We start from the raw sequence: 18,835 nt of genomic DNA on the forward strand, positions 1-18,835 counted from the left end.
GTAGTGTAGGCATATTAATTTTTTAAAAGATTTTATTTATTTATTTTTTAGAGAGGGAAGGGAGTGAGAAAGAGAGAGAGAAACATCAATGTCCGGTTGCTGGGGGTCACGGCCTGTAACCCAGGCACGTACTCTGATTGGGAATCGAACCTGCGACACTTTGGTTTGCAGCCTGTGCTCAACCCACTGAGCTACGCCAGCCAGGGCTTGGCATATTAATGTTAATTATTCTAATCTATGAACAGGGTATATGCTTCCACTTATATTTTCCTAAATTTCTTTCTTTAATGCACTATAGTTTTTTAAGTACAGGTCTTTTACCTCCTTGGTTAAATTTATTCCTAGGTACCTTATTTATTTTGTTGCAGTAGTAAATGGGATTATTTTATTAGTTCATCATTCTGATAGTTTATTATTGGTGGATAGAAAAGCCACAAATTCTTTTTTTTTAAAGATTTTATTTATCTATTTTTAGAGAGAGGGGATGGGGGAGGAGATAGAGGGAGGGAAACATTGATCAGTTGTCTCTCATATATCTTTGTTGGGGACCTGACCCACAACCCAGGCATATGCCCTGACCAGGAGTCAAACAGTGAGCTTTTGGTTTGTGAGATGAGGACCAAACCAACCCACTGAACCACACCAGTCAAGGTGCCACCAATTTGTGAATGTTAATTTTGTATCATGCTACTTTGCCAAATTCATTCATTCAATCTAGTAGGTTTTTGTTAAATTTTTAGGGTTTTTTCATGTACAATATCATGTCACCTGTGAATAATGACAGCTTTATTTCCTCCTCTGCAATTTGAATGCATTTTGTTTCTTCTTATCTGATCATTGCTCAGATGTTCAGTAAAATGTTGAGTAAGAGTGGTGAAAGTGGACATCCCTGTCTTGTTAATCTTAAGGGAAATGCTGTTAGTTTTTGCACATTGAGTGTGTTGTTGCCTATATGGCCTTTATTACCTTGAGGTAATTTCCCTTTATTTCCACTTTACTGAGCATTTTTTTTCACAAATGGGTGCTGGATTTTATTAAAAGTTTTTTCTGTATCTATTAATGTGGTTATGTGATTTTTATCTTTAATTTTGTTTGTGATGTATCACATTTATTGATTTGTGAATCTTGTACCAACCTTGAATTTTGGTATAAATTTCAGTTGATCATGGTATATAATCTTTTTAATGTATCGCTGGATTCAGTTTGCTAATATTGAGTTGAGGATTTTTAGCATCAATGTTCCCCAGGATATTGGCCTATAATTTTCTTCTTTGTAGTGTCTTCATCTGGTTTTGGAATTAGTATAATGCTGGCATTGTCAAGAAAGCTTGGAAGTCTTTCCTTGTCTTGTATTTTTGCAATAGTTTGAGAAGGAAAGGTGTTAGTTCTCCTTTGAATAATTGGTAAAATTTGCCTGTAAAGCCTCTTGGTTCAGGACTTTTGTTTGCTGGAGAGTTTTTTGATTACTGCTTCAATTTCATTAGTTGTAATTGTTTTATTCAGTTTCTGATTCTTTCCCAGTAAGTTTTGGAAGATTGTACATTTTCCCAGGAATTTACCCATTTATCCTAGGTTGTCCAATTTGTTTATCTATGAATATAATTGTTCATAGTATTTTCTTACAATCCTTTGTATTTCTGTGATGTCAGTTGTTATTTCTACTCTTTCATTTTCAGTATATGTGCTGCCAAAGTGAACACTCTCCTCTTTCATTTTTTATCTTATTTATTTGGGTCCTCTCTCTTTTTATCTTGATGAGTCTGGTTAAAGTTTGGTCTATCTTGTTTATCTTGTCAAAGAACCAGCTCTTGGTTTCATTAATTGTTTTGTGTGCTTTTTTTTTTTAGTCTCTATGGCATTTATTTTCACTTAGATCTTTATTATTTCCCTCCTTCTACTCACTCTGGGTTTTTTTTTTCCTGGTTGTTTTAGCTGTCGGGTTAGATTGTTTATTTGAGATTTTTCTTCTTCCTTGTGTTGTTGGCCTGTAATGCTATGAAATTGCCTCACAGAGCTGCTTTCAGTGTATCCAATAGGTTTTGGGTCCTTCTATGTTCGTTATCATTTGTTTCCAGGTAATTTTAATTTTTTTCCTTGATCTCATTGTTAACCCATTCATTATTTAATAACATGCTATTTAATCTCAATATGTTTGAATGTTTTTAAGTTTTTTCAAAATTTTTATTTATTTTTGGACAGAGGGGAAGGGAGGAAGAAAGGGAGGGAGAGAAACATTGCTGTGAGACACATTGATTGGTTGCCTCTTGCACAACTCCATCTGAGAAACTGGCCTGCAACCCAAGCATGTGACCTGACTGAAAATTGAACTGGTGACCTTTGTGTTTGCAGGACAGCACTCAGTACACTGAGTCACACCAGCCAGGGTGACGTTTCTTTTTTAAATTGTAGTTGATTTGTAGTTCATGCCATTGTGATCCAAGAAGATGCTTGATATGATTTCAATCTTCCTGAATTTGTTAAGACTTATTTTGTGTCCTAATATGTGGTCTGTCTTTTGGAATGTTCCATGTGGAATGGAGAAGAATGTATATTTTGCTGCTTTTGGATGAAATATTCTGTAAGTATCAATTAAATCCATCTCATCTAGTATGTTATTTAAGGTCGCTGTTGTCTTGTTGAATTTTTGTCTGAAATGTGTATCCATTGATGACAGTGGGTGGTAAAATCCCTGACTAAAACTATATTGTGTTTAATCTCTCTCTTAAAGTCCATCAAGAATTTTTAAAAACATATTTAGGTGCTTTTATATTGTGTGCATATATGTTTACAAAGGTTATATACTCTTGTTGGATCTATCCCTTTAGTATTATATAGTGATTTTCTTTGTCTCTTATTATGGCCTTTGTTTTGAAGTCTATTTTGTCAGATAGAAGTATTGCTACCTCAGCTTTTGTTTTGTTTCCATTTGCATGGAATGTATTTTCCCATTTCATCATTTTCCATCTGTGTGGATCTCTTATTCTGAAGTGGGTCTCTTGTAGATAGCATATGTGGGTCATGTTTTTTTTTTATTCATGCAAATACCCTATGTCATTTGATTGGAGCATTTAATCCATTTACATTTAAAGTTATTGTTGACAGGTATTTATTTATTGTCATTTTATTTTTTATACATATGTTCTCTCTATTCTTCTTCCTGAAGCACTCCCTTTAACATTTCTTGCAATATTGGTTTGGTAGTAATGAACTCATTTAGCCTTTTTCTTTTTGGTCTGGGAAGCTCTTTATTTCACCTTCAATTTTAAATGATAGTCTTGCTGTATAGAGTAGTCTTGATTGTAGGTCCTTGCTTTAAATTACTTTGAATACTTAATGCCAATCTCTTTTGACAGGTACTATTTCCTTTGAGAAATCAGATAATGGTCTTATGGGAACTTCATTGTAAGTACCTGTTTTCTTGCTGCCTCTAAGATTCTCTCTTTGTCTTTAACCTTTGCCATTTTAATTATGATGTATCTTGGTGTGGGTTTTTTGGAGTTCATCTTGATTGGGACTCTCTGTGCTTCCTGAACTTGTGTAATTTTTTTTTTCACCAGATTAGGGGAGTTTTCTGCCATTATTTCTTCAAAGAGATTCTTGATCCTTCACCCACTCCCTTCTCCTTCTTGTGCTCCTAGAATGTAGATGTTGTTACACTTGATGTTCTTCCAGAGGTTTCTTAGACTTTTTCTTACTTTTTAAAATTCTCTTTTCCTTTAGATTCTCTGCTTAGGTGCTTAATGTTATTCTGTCCTCTAAGTTGCTGATTTGATCCTCTGCTTCACCTAACCTGCTGTTGATTTCTTCTTGTGTATTCTATGTCCTTTTTAATGCTTACTCTCTTTTTGTTTATGTTCTCATTGAGATCATCCATTTTTCACCTAAGGTCCTTGAGTATACTTATAACCATTGTTTTAAACTCTGCATCTGGTATTTTGGTTGCTTCCTTTTCATCTAGTTCTTTTTCTGGGGATTTCTCTCTTTTTTTGTTGTTTGTTTTGTTTTGTTTTTCATTTGGACCATATTTCTTTATCTCTTCATTTTGTATCTGTGTATTATGTAGATCTGCTAAGACTCTCAAACTTGTTAAGATGGTTTTATGGTGAATGTGTCTTGGGTCGGTGGCACAATCTTCCAGTTTACCTGAGTTCCATACTTCAGGAATGTTTATTGTGGGTTATGTGCACCCTCTATTGTAACTGAGTCTTGAATGCTGTTGGCCCTTTCATCGGTGGAGTTAATGTTCAGGCTGGGTGACCGTACAGGTAAATTTTGACAATAATGTATGAGATGCTGTGCAGATGCTGCCCTTGAAGGTGAGGTTGTTCCCAGCAGGGTATGGTACTTGCCAGAATAGTTAGGTTGGACTCTGGTGTGGTCTGAAACTATCCACTTGTTGTGTTGGTTATGGGTTCACTTGGGTTCAGGTATAAGCTCTTTCAGACATTTTGTGTAACTTGCCTTGGGCTACCTGTCTGGAGCTGCCACACTGTTCACTGGTTGTGCCTGCACCTACTGGACCTGAGTATGCATGTGAGGGTCCAATCTGTGTAAAAGGGTTATTTCTCTTAGCTTAGAGGTGGGAGCAGTACTGTAAAAGAATCAAGGTTTACTGGGGCCTGCCTGCACCTGTCGGCTACTCTGTCTTCCCCCAAGGTTGCCTGGTATTCCTCCAGAGGCTTTTGAAGAATATCTGTAGGATGAGTCCAGGTTAGCTACACTCCACATCCCCTTTGACAGGTTGGGGTATTAGTAGGGAGGGGCAACCAAAATTGAGAGGGTCCCCTACTTGGGAATCACACACTCAGGCACTCAATAAGGGAAAAATGGCCTCTGCTTCAAAGCTAAACCACTCAATCTCTAACAGAGTTTTCAACACTAGTTGCCCCTGGAGGTTGGTTGCAGCCAGCTGTCCCCTCTGCAGGAGCAATGTCAGCTCTCTGGGCTCAAATGAAGAGTATTCTGTTGGGGATGATGCTGACCCAGCTTATAGGAGGATCCTAAGCACTTTGTCCCAGTACCAGACTATAGTTTGTGAGGGTCCCATACCTTGAATGTCCCAGCTCTGGTCAACTCTGCCTTTCCCCCATGGAACTGTGCCCAGCAAAGCACGATATTGAGGACACTACAGGGCTAATCCAGCCTGTCACCCATTGAAGGTGGTGCTCACAAGCCTGTAGGAGGGGGTGCCCACTTTTTTCCCTTTCCTGGGATAGTGTGGCCTGAATTTGCAGGGGAGACTGTATTTGCCTCCCTACAATGTAGCCAAACAGTCTAGAAGGCACCCTTCTTGTTCCTGGACCAAAGCTTCCCCATGGTACACTATACAAAAATCCCAGTCCTACATGGCTTTGTCCCCCCCCGCGCACACACACACACTGCTGAACTCTTCAGGATGGGGACAAAAGACCCAATTCAGTATGGCTGTCTGGTCTCCCCATGCTGCTGCCAAAGTCCACAGGATGGGGCTGAAATCCCTGTTCTGTGCCCCACCCTCTAATTTTCCTGTGTAGTCGGACTCAGCAGGACGAGGCAGCCAAGTGATTTGACAGGGAGGGTCACTGGCTGTGTGCTCAAGTCGGGGAGATCAGACCTCTTTCCCAAGCCACACGGTTCAGCCACTTCCAGAGTCTCCACCAAAAGCCTCCCTCCTCAAAATAGGGCCCCAACAGCAGTCACTGGGGAGCATAGCTAGCAGACCTCTGCAGGAGCCGAGTATGGCAGTGTGGCTTCACCAGCAGTCCTATTCCAGACTGTGAGCTCCCCAGGCTGGTGCTCATGAGGCTGCCATCTGAGCCTCCCAGATGGACTAGATCCTCACTGATCTTCACCAGTAGATGCTATGACAGGCTTCTCTTCCCATCTCCATTGCTCTGGCTTGGGGATCTCTGTATGGGGTTGGGACCCTACACTCCCAGGGTGAGGGTTTCACAGCTACTATATCCCTTCAACCTCTCAGCCACTGCTGCACCTGACTGTGGGACTATCCTTTTCCATATCTCCATCTGTCTTGTTAGTCTCTATGTAGCTTCTTCTCTAATCCTTGGTCATGATATTTCATATCAACTAGCTTTCACTGGATTGTTCTGTAATTTAGTTGCAAATCTGATTTGGTGCTAGGAGCAGGTGGGAGTTGCTTTCACCTACTCTGCATCCATCTTGGAATCTGCTGACCATTCTTAAGCATGTATTCAGTTGGATTCACAGTGCTTTGTGTTTTGCATTACCTAAGCTCACCTTCACAATTGTTCTCCTTTAATCTATAAATATGAAACCCGAGGCCTAGAAATAAATGATTTGCTCAAAGTCACCAAGCTCAAGGTCACTATAGCACCCTCCATGACTTCCTTCCAGAAGTCTGGATATGGAAGCCATATTTGTATATACAGTTCTTTCCTACTTCTCTAGGTACAGAGAGAATACATTTACTTACAAGTTAACGAAGGAGAAGGGAGTTGTTTAAGGTGACAGAGGTCTCACACAGTGTGCATATGGACTAACCACTCTAACTCAGCTGATCTGGAGCACACTGCTTTCACTTTTGAGAGCTGTGATTTAGAAACTCTTAGGTAAGTGGCATGTGCTCATAGGAGAACACCATGAGCTTTTAGAATTGTACCAATAGAAAGGAACAAAAAGGAAGTGGAGGTATTTCATCTGATTGGGAGAAGATAAACATGGTTTAATTTCAGGAGGAATTAAATAACTTTTACAAGAGTATTTAAAATTGTTTTGTGTCACCATAAACCCCACTCACATATTAGGCATGAGAAATTTGGGTTGTGAGCAAATTTAGGGATGTCTTATCTTCAGTTCTAAGCCTGTGTTCAGTGATATTCCTGGTGTGCAGACCAGTGCAGGCAGGGGGTTCCTCCTCCAATAGACAGTTTCTGAAGCCAGGCACTAGGTATTGGGCTCAAGTGGTAAGCTGTTGAAACCTCACATCACATAAGTATTTACTCATTTCCTTTGGTGATTCTTAGAGCCTGATTCCATGAATATAGCACCTGCAATTCTCAGAATTGCCATGAAAGAGTGCACTCTGGTGAAGGTCGTGGATTTGAAGCTGTCACAGACCTGCATTCAAACACTGATGCTCTCATGCAACCTGTGGAACCCTGGAGGGAGAAATGGGCCTTCTATAAAGATTATACGGAATACCACGTATGGAGGGGCTAGCATCTAATATGTATTCAACAAATTCTTGCCCAAACCCCTTACCCCCCTATTACATAATTCACATGAGAGAAATAAAGTGAAAACCTTGGGGACATTTTCTGTTCCCCGTGTGTGGGGTCAATCTGAAGTTTCCATGCCTCCATTCTGTGTTCCATGTCTTCTTTCCTAATTATGTGCCAGGAGGTTTATGAAGATAATAACAAATTATCTGCCAACTTTAAGATGCTAGAAAAGATCTTCAAGATGCTTGAAGATCTGCCATCTTCAAGATGTCTTGAAAAGAATAATTTGATTTCTAGATTGGTCACTTACCTTCTGTGGCTAGTTGTCTCAATTACTTCATCAGCTTTATTCAGTTACTTGTTTGTAGAGAGTGGTTTCAAATTATAAACAACCAACTCGCCCAAGTTTGCCCTTTGACAGAAAGGAATTCTAAAAAAATACAATATCATCCATCATAAAGGACATCACATTTGTTAATTTATTCCAGAACCTATACCACCCTCTTACTCTGTGCAGGCCCAGAGTAAAGTGACTTTGAAATGAAAGTATGAACAGGATATATTCTTGTCATTGAATCACTTAAATTAAGAGAAAATTTTCATGTAAATCACTCTTTACCTACAGCATTGCTAGACAAATCTCTTTGTTAACATGCACATGTGCTGATTAAAGCTCCTGTGCATGGAAGGGGGCTGGCATTTCTCTGGCTGTCCCACCAGTGTCTTAGAGACCCTGGGTTCTCCCTCAGTCAGGAGGCTTCTCTACTTTATGTGTGCTCTCTGAATTCCTTCCACAGAAGCACAGAGGTGCCTGGGTGCAGGTGCCCCTCAGCCAGCCAGGGGAATCTGAAGCTGTGTGAACAGAAGATTTTAGGCAACTTTAGCTCAATGAATCATCAACAGAGCCTTTGGGAAAAAGAAACAGTAAAAATCCAGGATGCAGCTGCTGAAATGAAAAGCAGCACAGATCCTTTTATTCTTTTTAAAGATTTTATTTATTTTTAGACTGAGGGGAAGGCAGGGAGAGAGGGAGAGAAGCATCAATGTGTGGTCGCCTCTTGCGCTCCCTCTACCGGGGACCTAGCCCACAACCCAGGCACTGGGAATTCCCTTAATTCCTCTGACTGAGAATTGAACCAGTGACCCTTTGGTTCACAGGCTGGTGCTCAATCTGCTGAGTCACACCTGCCAGAGCAGCACAGATCTTTTTAAAGACCAGAAGCAGGAAGGAAAGCCTGCATCATTGACTGTTGCTTTTGAGGATTTTTTGAGGTGTGTGCTGGTTGTTCTCCACATCTCCCCCACTCCGCCCCCGCCCCTCCCCCCACACTGTGGAGTGGGCTGAGTTTGAGGCTAGGAGAATGCAAATCCCTAAAGCAGGAGTGTCAAACTCCTTTTCATCAGGGGCCACATGAACCTGGTGGTTGCCTTCAAAGGGCTGAATGTAGAGCTCCTTGCCCCTAGTTAAGGAGTAGTTACATTTATACAGTCCTAAAATTACATTTGGCCCTTTGAAGGGAGGCTGATGTGGCCCCCAGTGAAAATGAGTTTGACACCCCCACCCTAAAGCTAAGACAGTGATGAAAAGGACCCAGGCTAGGGAAGGAAGCATGGATGCCCAAGGGAGATGGTTTCAGGAGCCCAAAGCCACAGTGATAAAGACATTAGCAAGGGAAAACGGAAGGTCAGGTCAGAGGATGGAGGACTCCATGTTGCCAGAGAAGGCAAAACACCAATGAAGAAGGGGATGGCATTAGGGGTGGGGGTGGGGTAGCTTAATGGACTGGAACTATGCACGCTCTCAGTGAGTCAGGGGATGGAGTCAGGGTTGGCAGAGGTGGGGGGACCAAATGGGGTTGTACCAGCACAAATGCAGAGATGTTTTATTCACTCCAGAAAAATGATCATCAGACAAGAGAAGTTTAAATTAGACAAACCATACTCAACAAGAAAGTTCCCCGAAGGCCCTTCACAGAGCATTTGTAAATAAGTGACATCAAGTTAATAACCTAGCCCACTGCTTGCCTGAAGATGGAACAGAGCCTTAGTGATTCTAGAACCAGACAGGGGAGACATGCCATCTGGCACTGGCTATCCCCTCCACTGTGTCCTCCTGAAGACCACTGTGACCCTCCTCAGCAGAAGCCAGTCACCTCCTCTTACCTCCTAGACACCAGGCAATCTGCATTAATGTGCGCTGTACTATCAAGTTGTTCATACATTTGAACAAATATGTTGCTTGGTTATGTCTCTAAATAAAATACAAACAGGGTCTAGTATCTCCCAGAGTCACAGTGATAAAAAGCCTGATCATATATATAAAATGCAGAAAAATATGGATCTCACATTTGAGATCATGTGATCACCTTTGAAGTTCTCTAATCCATTAGCTTCTAGGATAAAGTGTATTGATTCTGTATATTCCTTTATTCACTTATTTATTAACCTAGTATTTATTGGGTGTCCATATGTGCCAGTCACTCTTCAAGGTACTGGGGATACAGCACTGAATCAAACAGAAAAACATCCCTCTGTCCTCACTAGTCTTCCACTCACTTTGCTATGTTTCCTCTTTTTCTTTAATTAAATATGCTTATTACATGCCAGGACTTGTGTTAAGTGTGTATTATCCATTAGCTCATTTGACCCTGAGTGGCACTAGCACTGTCCTCACATGTTAGATGAAGTGGGGCCTATAAAGTTGACACAGCTCCTTTAAAGCCCCTCAGTGAGCAAGTCTCCAGCCTGGGTTTAGAGTATACTTCTCTGTCATGGAAGCCTCTGCTTTGCTTTCTTTGGTAACCTCAGGTTTTGCTCATATTGTCCATGTCTATTCTTAACAATCTATCCATTTTCATTATCCAGCTAGCCTTTTGGCAGATAGTCTCAAAGCTTTTAGACTCTTCCTTCTGCCAAAGCTACAGGCCAAGCCCTGGTCCTTAGAATAAGGAGGAGTGTCATGGGAGGGTGCCACAAGGACCTGAATCATTTGGCCTGGCTTCCACTGGGACCTTATCTGCTGCCACTCTTCTTCATCTGGCCACATAATTCCCTGCCTGGGGCTGGAGTAATGGGTGAATCTGGCTCTCTCTACCATGGCTCCTGTGGACTTTGCCCTCTCACTGTCCTGCTCACCACAGCCCCTTCCCACCTGTGGTTTGCACTCACCCTTCAGATGTTAGCTTGGAGACCCCCGAGGGTCCCACCTGATCCCATAGGCTGGTTTAGAGTCCTCTGTTATATTCTTGAAGCACTAGAAAGTTTCCTTATCCCAGTTATTGGCTCCTTGAGAGCTGGACCACATGTCTTTTGCTCACCTTGTGTCTGAGAGCCCGGCTACCTGAGTAGATTGCTGAAGATATGCCTACCATCACTTCAAGTTCAACAAAATGGAAATTACATTTTGCTCAGAAGGCAGACATGTCTATTTTCCTGTGACCTAATACCTCACCAAATTCATCCTCAGTCAGGATCACATACTTTCAAATCATCTTGCTCCTTCCCTGTCCTTCTCAGTCTCCCCATGACACAGGTGCAGCATTGATGGCCTCTGCTCATTGTCCTTCTGAGGAACGTCTTGGCCTACAGCATTGTCACCTTGGTAATTTGCTTTGCAACAATCAGAATGCCCCGCAGGCTCCCATGCCCAGGACCCTCTCTGAATGCAGCCAGATACTTATTCAAATGTTCTGAATGTTAGTGGACCATAGACCTATCATCACACACACATCTGTCAGGGCATCTATCTTCCCTTCAGCTCATCTACTAATTATTTTTTAATCATGAACTAATTAATAGGAGGTAGAGAGATTAAGGTTTGGAAAAGATATATTAAGAAATCATTATGTATGTAGGGATGAGGAGGACACAAACACAGTGGAGGAAGGAGCTCAGCCTGTCTCCAAATTTACTGGTGGTAAAAACACAAGCAGAGTAAGGCGCATAGTGAAGGGCTCCAGTTAGAAACGTCCAGTTGACTGGGGACCTAAGTGTTAATTTACCCTGGTGGCCCAGGGCCTGTGCATTGTTGCTTATCACTGGGAATGGCTCCTCCGGCCTCCTGACCCCAAGCCTGAGAATAAAATCCGTGGTGTGCACACTCATCCTCAAGCAGGGCCCCTCCCGAGCGTGCAGACCTGACTGAGATGATAGTGCAGGGAGCGGGTGGCAGGGCCCCTCCCAAGCGTGCAGACTGCACTGAGATGATAGTGCAGTTAGCAGGCATCAGGCCCCCTCCCTCCCGAGCAGACCAGAGGGAGGTAGCACCAACCGCGAGGCCAGCAGCATGGCCGAGGGGTCGCCTAGGCAGCGGCTGAGCGAGGAGGCGCGGTGCCCCGTGTGCCTGGACTTCTTGCAGGACCCGGTCAGCGTGGACTGCGGCCACAGCTTTTGCGTGCGTTGCATCTCCGAGTTCTGCGACAGGTCTGACAGAGAGCAGCGAGGCCTCTTTGCCTGCCCTCAGTGCCGCAGTCCCTTCACGCGGGAGGGCTTCCGGCCCAACCGGCAGCTGGCCAGCCTAGTGGACAGCGTGCGGTGGCTGGGGCTGGACGAGGGGCCCTCCTGGGCACAGTGCACACTGCACGGCCAGGAGCTCAGCCGCTTCTGCGAGGAGGACCAGGCCGCCCTGTGCTGGGTGTGTGACTCTGGCCCTGGGCACCGAGGTCACCACACGACACCGCTGCAGGAGGCCACCCAGCGCCACCAGGTGAGCTGTGCTTGCAGATGCACTGGCAGGCTGACTGGCCTGGAAGATACTTCCGACCACAGCAGGCCCAGCAGAGGTGCCCTGACCTTCCAGAGACACGGTCCGGTGCCACCACCTGATCCCAAGGACTTTGTGCCTACCACTGCGCCCCCCGCCCCCCCCCCGCCCCCCCACCCCGCGCTCTTGCCCCTCTCTCCCACACTCCTCCTACCCTACATGACCCAGATACTCGACTTCACATGCTCCCAGCGCCCTGCCCCCGCTCAACTCTCTCTCCCCAACTTCCCCGCGTCCCTGACATTCCCCCTCTGAGCCACACCCCCCACAGTGCACTTAGGTGGGTTGGGGTATCCCTGACTTTGCTCCAGAATAACCTCATCTGGGACCCCTGTTAAGGAGCTCAGATGCACATTCCTTGCAGGCATGGCCCACCTTTTGGCATTTCTGGGCCACATGGGAAGAAGAGCTGTTCTGGGCACCACATTAAATACACAAACATTAACGGAAACTGGTGAGCAAAAAACAAAGAAACAAAAAAACCCAAACAGGTTTTGAGTAAATTTATGATTTTGTGTTGGGCTGAATTCATAGCTATCCTGGGCCATGGGTTGGATATCCCTGTGAAGGACCACTCTGCCTGGTAGCCTTCCCCTCAGGTACCCCTTTTCCCAGGCTGATAGTCAGGGTCCCCCAGCTAGAGCCCTAGCATCAGCGCTGTGGGCTTGGTTACAAGGGTGAAGGTTTTTGGTGAACACATTCTAACCACTACCATTGGCATTCTGCCTTCCTTTTACATAATGTTGATCTCTACCTTAAATAATACTGTTATCAAAACAACCATGAGGTCTGAGCATTAGTTAAGAATAGTGCCTGGCTGGACACAGGGCCCTGAAATAGGAATCCAGGAGGTAAGGGCACAGGACAGGTCTGTATTCAACTCATATTTGAGGGCTCAGGATGTGAGCACTTCAATGAACAGGTGCTTCCTACCAGTATTTGGCTCCCAAAAGGGATATCTGTGACACTCTATAAATAGAGTTCTCCATCCTGGTGCTCTTCTAAAGTTCTTGGACATACTCTGAACACATTTAAATTTGTGACATCTACAACAGCTACTAGCACAAAGAAGGTCAGAGTCTTGTTTAAACTGACATATTTTCCTGAAATAGGATGACAATGAAATAAATTAAAAATACTTAAAAAAAATTTTTAAGCTTGGTTTTATTGTTTAAAAACAAGATTTAGGGTATTTATCCCTGAAACTTCCTTCTGGACTTTCCTAGAAACATCTCTGAGTTTTCTCCTTGGTTTTGGTTGCCATCTACAAAACTCAGATGCTGGCTATTTTCTAGCTAGTTTTTTTGTAGAATGTTTCTGTCTTTTTTTTTTTTTTCATCAAAAGCACCATACAGAGTATGGCTAGTGTAATATTTCTAGAGTCGTTTTTGGTATTTTAGTAGTCTTTCAATTAAATACCAAATAAATATCTTCTGAACTTCTTTGCCTTTGTCTTGATTTGCTGGGCTCTATGTTCTATTTGTATTGTTGTCTTAACCCACTGAGATCCAACAACACTGGCCTACTAGCTGCTCTCCCCAACCCTGCCAGGCCTTAGTCACCTCATTGATTTTGCCAGTTTCTCCTGTGGGAGGGAGCTTCTTTCCATCTATGTGATTCTACTCCTTGCAAACACTAAAACAAATGCCATTTTGATCATGTTAATTCCACCATGAATCCTACTATATTTTATCATCATTATGGTATGTCATCATCATCATCATCATTATTATATATGTATATGTTTTTATTTATTTAGAAATAATTGGTGTGTAGGAGTTGTGAATGACTTTGGCACATTTTTTTCCCCTGAGACTTATTGAATAGCTTTGAGTAGAGTTTTAAAATGTGTGTGTGTGTTCTCTGTAAGTAAAGTACGTGCCTACCTCTAGCGGGGGCCTAGGGTGGAAAGGAAATTTAGTTTTCATTAAATTATTTTCTACTCTTTGTAAGACTTACAACATTCTGTATTTCTTTTTCATTGAATAAATTCTAACTTACATGATTTCTTGTTGCCTAATACTAGTAAACACTTTTCTGATTATAAAGTAGTAAGTATTTTCTGAAGTTGACACGTATGGGTGTAGGAATAACATCCTTTCTCATTCAGACACTAGTAGGTGTCTAGTAGGTGAGGTTTTGTTTTTGTTTTTTGAACATTTTTACTGACCTCTGCCTAGTTTTTATATATTCCTTAAAGCACATATTTTTCCAAAATTGGTATGGTATTACATAAAATATTCTTATTTTAGTTCACTTTAAAATTGTGAGCACTTCTTATTATTAAACACTTTCTTCTTGTTATTAGACACCTTATTTTAATTTCATCCTGTTAGTGTAAAATATATTTTTCTTACTCCCTACTTTAAAAAAATTATTGGATTATTATTTATTAATTAATGTATTATTTTCTTTTTTCTGTTACTTTTATTGTATTTTTCATTACCATTTATACCTCTGTCCTTCCAACAATCACACACTATTGTTCATGTCCATGAGTCCTTTTTCCTTTTTGCTCAATCTCTCCACCCCACCACCCCCTCCCCCCATAGCTGTCATCCTGCTCTCTATCTATGATTCTGTTTCTATTTTGCTTGTTAGTTCAGTTTGTTCACTAGATTCCACATATGAGTGAAATCTCATGTTTGTTTTTTTTTTCTTTCTCTGACTGGCTTATTTCACTTAGCACAATGCTCTCTAGGTCCATCCATGCTGTTGCAAAGGATAAAATTTTCTTCTTTAACATTTTGGTTAGTTACAGGTTTACTATTTTAAATAATGCCACAGTGAACATACTTTTACTAAATCTTTGGTTATGTCTGGCATTAACATTAAAAGTGTATGTATGTTTAACTTAGCTATAATGAGGTTGGGCATCTTTGTGTGCTCACTGGGCCTGTTCTAGGTGATCTCTGTGTTGCCTGATGCACCTGGTTGGGACAGGTACTACATGAGGGTTTCTGTAATGGTCTCAGCATATCTTCCCAAACAGGCAAATCTCCAGACGGCCCTAAAACTTGTAAGGAAGGAGATGGAGGAGGCGTTGAGTCAGGAGACCAACCTTGGGAAGAAAACTGTCATTTGGAAGGTATGAGAATATTGTTACTTCAGGAGGCTTGCCTACCTGAAGGATCCAAATTTGGGTCATTATATCATTCTTCCTTGCTCGAACACTTTTGTGACATCTCTATCCTTCTTAGCTGTAACCCCAACCTGAGTTATAAGGAGATTTGCTGACCTGGCTGTCACCAAAACTCACTGACTCACCCCTACAGCCTCGAGCAGAGTCTCATACTGCCACTGCGAGTGTGAAGACTGGCCTTTCTGGATGAATGAATGCTAAACATCTCTTAGCATTGATGTAGATGCTAAGACACGATCACTTGCATATAGAGAAGGATCGTCTGAATGTTCAGCCTCTTTATCATATATGTGTTCTCTCTTCTATACATCATTGGCTCGTTGTTTCTTTTAGTCACTTACACACAGAGAATGGTTCTCATATGGGTGGTTTTGCCTTCTAAAGTGAATTTTGCAGTATCAGTAGATATTTTTTGTTGTCACAACCGGGGGCTGGAGAGTGTTACTGGCATCTATTGGTAGAGGCCAGAAATGCCACTAAGCAGCCTACAAATGCACAGAACAGCCCCTAAAACTCACAGTAAGGAATAATCTGGTCATATACCAAATAGGGTCTATTTAGATTGAGAAACTATATATATAAACTATATATGAAATATAGTATACCATATAGAAAATTTATAAAATATTACTTTTTTTATAGGGTTAGAAATAGGTTTTGAGTTAAGGTTAATGTTAGGATTAGGGTTAGATTTAGGGTTAGGTGTAGGGTTGAGTTTTTGATTCTTTGAGGATTTGAGTTTTCAGGTTAGGGTTAGAATTAGCTCTGAGGTCAGAGTTTGGGTGTAAATAAATTAGGATTAGGGTTAGGATAAAGGCTACGGTTAAAGTTAGTTTTGAGTAAGGGTTGGGGTGAGGGTTAGATTTTAAGTTAGTGTTACATGTAGAGTGGGGTTATGATTAGCATTAAAATTAGGTTTGAGTTTAGGATTAGAGTTAGGTTTAGTGTTAGTTTTGAAGTATTAATTAGGCTTAGTATTAGATTTTGGGTTAGGGTGAGGAGTAATGTTGGGTTAGGGTTAGGGTTAGGTTTGCCTTAGTGTTAGGGTTAGAATTACAATAAGGGTTAGGTTGAGTTTATGAGCAGGGTTGGGCTTAGAGTTAGCTTTAGTTTTACACTTAATGGGTACATTAAGATTATGGTTAGAGGTTGGGTTAGGGTTAGGTTTGGGTTTAGTTTTAGACTTGAGATTATGGTTAGGGTTAGAGATAGCTTTAAGGTTCGGGTTTAGGTTTAAACTAGAGCTGAGGTTAGGGTTAAGTTGTGAGTTAGGGTTAGATTTACCTTTAGGGTTAGAGTGAGCTTCAGGGTTACAATTAGTGTTTATTTTATGATTAGAGCTAGGGTTAGTGTTAAGGTTAGAGTTAGCTCTGAGATCAGTGAAATGGTTTAAATTAGGGTTCAGGGTAGGGTTAGTTTTAGAGTTAGGTTTAGGTTTGGGATTAAACAAGTTTAGGATTTACTTTATTTTATTTTTTTTTAAAGACTTCACTTATTTATGTTTAGAGAGAGAGGAAGGGAGGGAGAAACAGGGACAGAAACATCAATGTGTGGTTGTCTCTCATGTGCCCCCAACAGGGGGCCTGGGAGACATGTGCCCTGACTGGGAATCAAACTGGAGACCCTTTGGTTCGCAGGCCAGCACTCAATCCACTGAGCCACACCAGCCAGGGCAGGACTCACTTTATGTTTAGGGTTAGGGGTAAGTTTAGTGGTATAGTTATCTTGAGATTAGGGTTTGGGCTTAAATTAGAAATAAGTTTAAGGTTAGGGTTTGGTTAAGTGCTAGGGTTAGGTTTAATTTTAAAGTTAGAGTTGTGGTTAAGGTTAGGTTTTGAGTAAGGGTTTAAATTTATGCTCAAGGTTAGAGTTAGTTTTAGGGTTAGAGTTACACTTATGGTTGATTTAATGATTAGCATTAGGGTTAGTAGTAAGGTTAGACTTAGCTTTGAGGTTAGCATTTAGGTTAATTTATTTTTAAAATTTTATATTTGTTTCAGGTATATACTGTAGTGGTTAAGTAATTATATAATTTATGAAGTAAACCCTGATAACTTTAGTACCCACCTGACACCACACATAATTATTACAATATTACTGATTATATTTCCTATTCTCTACTTTACATCCTGTGAATATTTTATAACTTCTTACTCCCTCCAACTTTTTCACCCATCCTTCCCACCTCGGTTTCCTCACTGTATCTGTCTATGACTCTGTTTCTGTTTTGTTTGTGTATTTATTTTGTTCTTTAGATTCCACATATAAGTGAAATCATATGGTTTTTGTCTTTCTCTGTCTGACCTATTTCACTTAGGATAATAACCACTAGGTCCATCCATGTTGTCACACATGGTAAGATTTTGTTCTTTTTTATAGGTAATATTCCATTGTATATAAGTACCACTTCTTTATTTAACCAACTGTTGATGTTCACTTAGGTTGCTTCCATGTCTCTGTTATTATAAATAACACTGCAGTGAGCATAGGGGTGCATACATCTTTTCACATTAGTGTTTTTGTATTCTTTGGATATATTCTCAGAAGTAGAAGTAGTAGAAGTAGAATTAATTAATTCTCAGAAGTAGAAGTAGAAGTAGAACTTCTACTTCTGGGTCATAAGATATTTCTATTTTTAATTTTCTGAGGAATCTTCACAATGGTTTTCATAATAGTTGCACCATTTTACACCATAAACAGTGCATTAGTGTTTCCTTTTATCCACATTCTCACCAACACTTGCTGCTTTTTTATTTATTAATGATAGCTATTCTGATAGGTGTGAGATAACATTAAACAATATCTTTTGGCCATCTATAGCTCCTTTTTTAGAGAATATCTATTCAGGTCTTCTGCTCATTTTTTAAAAAGATTTTATTTATTTATTTTGAGAGAGGGAAGGGAGGGAGAAAGAGAGAGAGAGAGAAACATCAATGTGCAGTTGCTGGGGGCCATGGCCTGCAACCCAGGCATGTACCCTGACTGGGAATCAAACCTGAGACACTTTGGTTCACAGCCCGCACTCAATCCACTGAGCTACGCCAGCCAGGGCTTCTGCTCATTTTTAAATTGGGTTGTTTGTATTTTTGGTTTTGAGTTATATGAGTTCATTATGAATTTTGGACATTAACCCCTTAATGTATATATTATTGGTGAATATATGCTTTCATTCAGTAGGTTGTCTTTTTGTTTCATTGTTTTCCTTTGCTGTACAAACCCTATTTAGTTTGATGTAGTCTCATTTGTTTATTTTTTCTTTTGTTTCCCATGCCCAAGGAGATGTATCAGAAAACTTATAACTAAGAGTAATGTCTGGGGGGGTTAGCCAGGGACCAGCTGCTGTTACCCTCTGCTCTCCTGGTGATAAGACCATTGGGAACTCTTAGAGTTTAGGAAAAAGAAAACAAGGGGTCCTGAGATGGTGGCTTAGTTGAAGGAATCGTGAACCCCTTCCTCTGTGCAGGGGAGAAAAACTCGTGGATCAGCAGAGGAACAGAGCAAGGGGCATAGGATATCGAAACATTTATGAAAACAAGACATCAAAAATTATAGTGGACATTGAAAAACCAGATGGTAAGGAGACTGCTTCAGGACAACAGGGACTCAGGGATCAGCTCGGGGACCAGGGGGGTTGCAGTCCCCAGGCCCTGTGCTCTCAGGTCTGCTTCAGGGAACCCAGGAGAGCGGAGTTGCTGCTCCCTCCCCGGACAATGGGGGCTGAGCAACACCAGGGGAGGCCTTGTTGCTTTA

General features: G+C 41.4%; 1 protein-coding gene across 1 annotated transcript in view; it reads left to right on the forward strand.

Annotated features, from left to right (window-relative positions):
• Nucleotides 1-11,466: 11,466 nt before the first annotated feature.
• The window catches only part of TRIM58 (tripartite motif containing 58), a 40,138-nt gene continuing 32,769 nt past the window's right edge, over nt 11,467-18,835 (forward strand). Inside the window, exons 1-2 of the mRNA XM_045850566.1 lie at nt 11,467-11,886; nt 14,936-15,031. Of these exons, the coding sequence (XP_045706522.1) occupies nt 11,467-11,886; nt 14,936-15,031 (516 nt within the window). The remainder of the gene's footprint in view (nt 11,887-14,935; nt 15,032-18,835) is intronic.

The sequence above is a fragment of the Phyllostomus hastatus genome, unplaced genomic scaffold, assembly GCF_019186645.2.
Source record: "Phyllostomus hastatus isolate PE091 unplaced genomic scaffold, TTU_PhHast_1.1 phas_contig_81, whole genome shotgun sequence".
Classification (NCBI taxonomy): domain Eukaryota; kingdom Metazoa; phylum Chordata; class Mammalia; order Chiroptera; family Phyllostomidae; genus Phyllostomus; species Phyllostomus hastatus.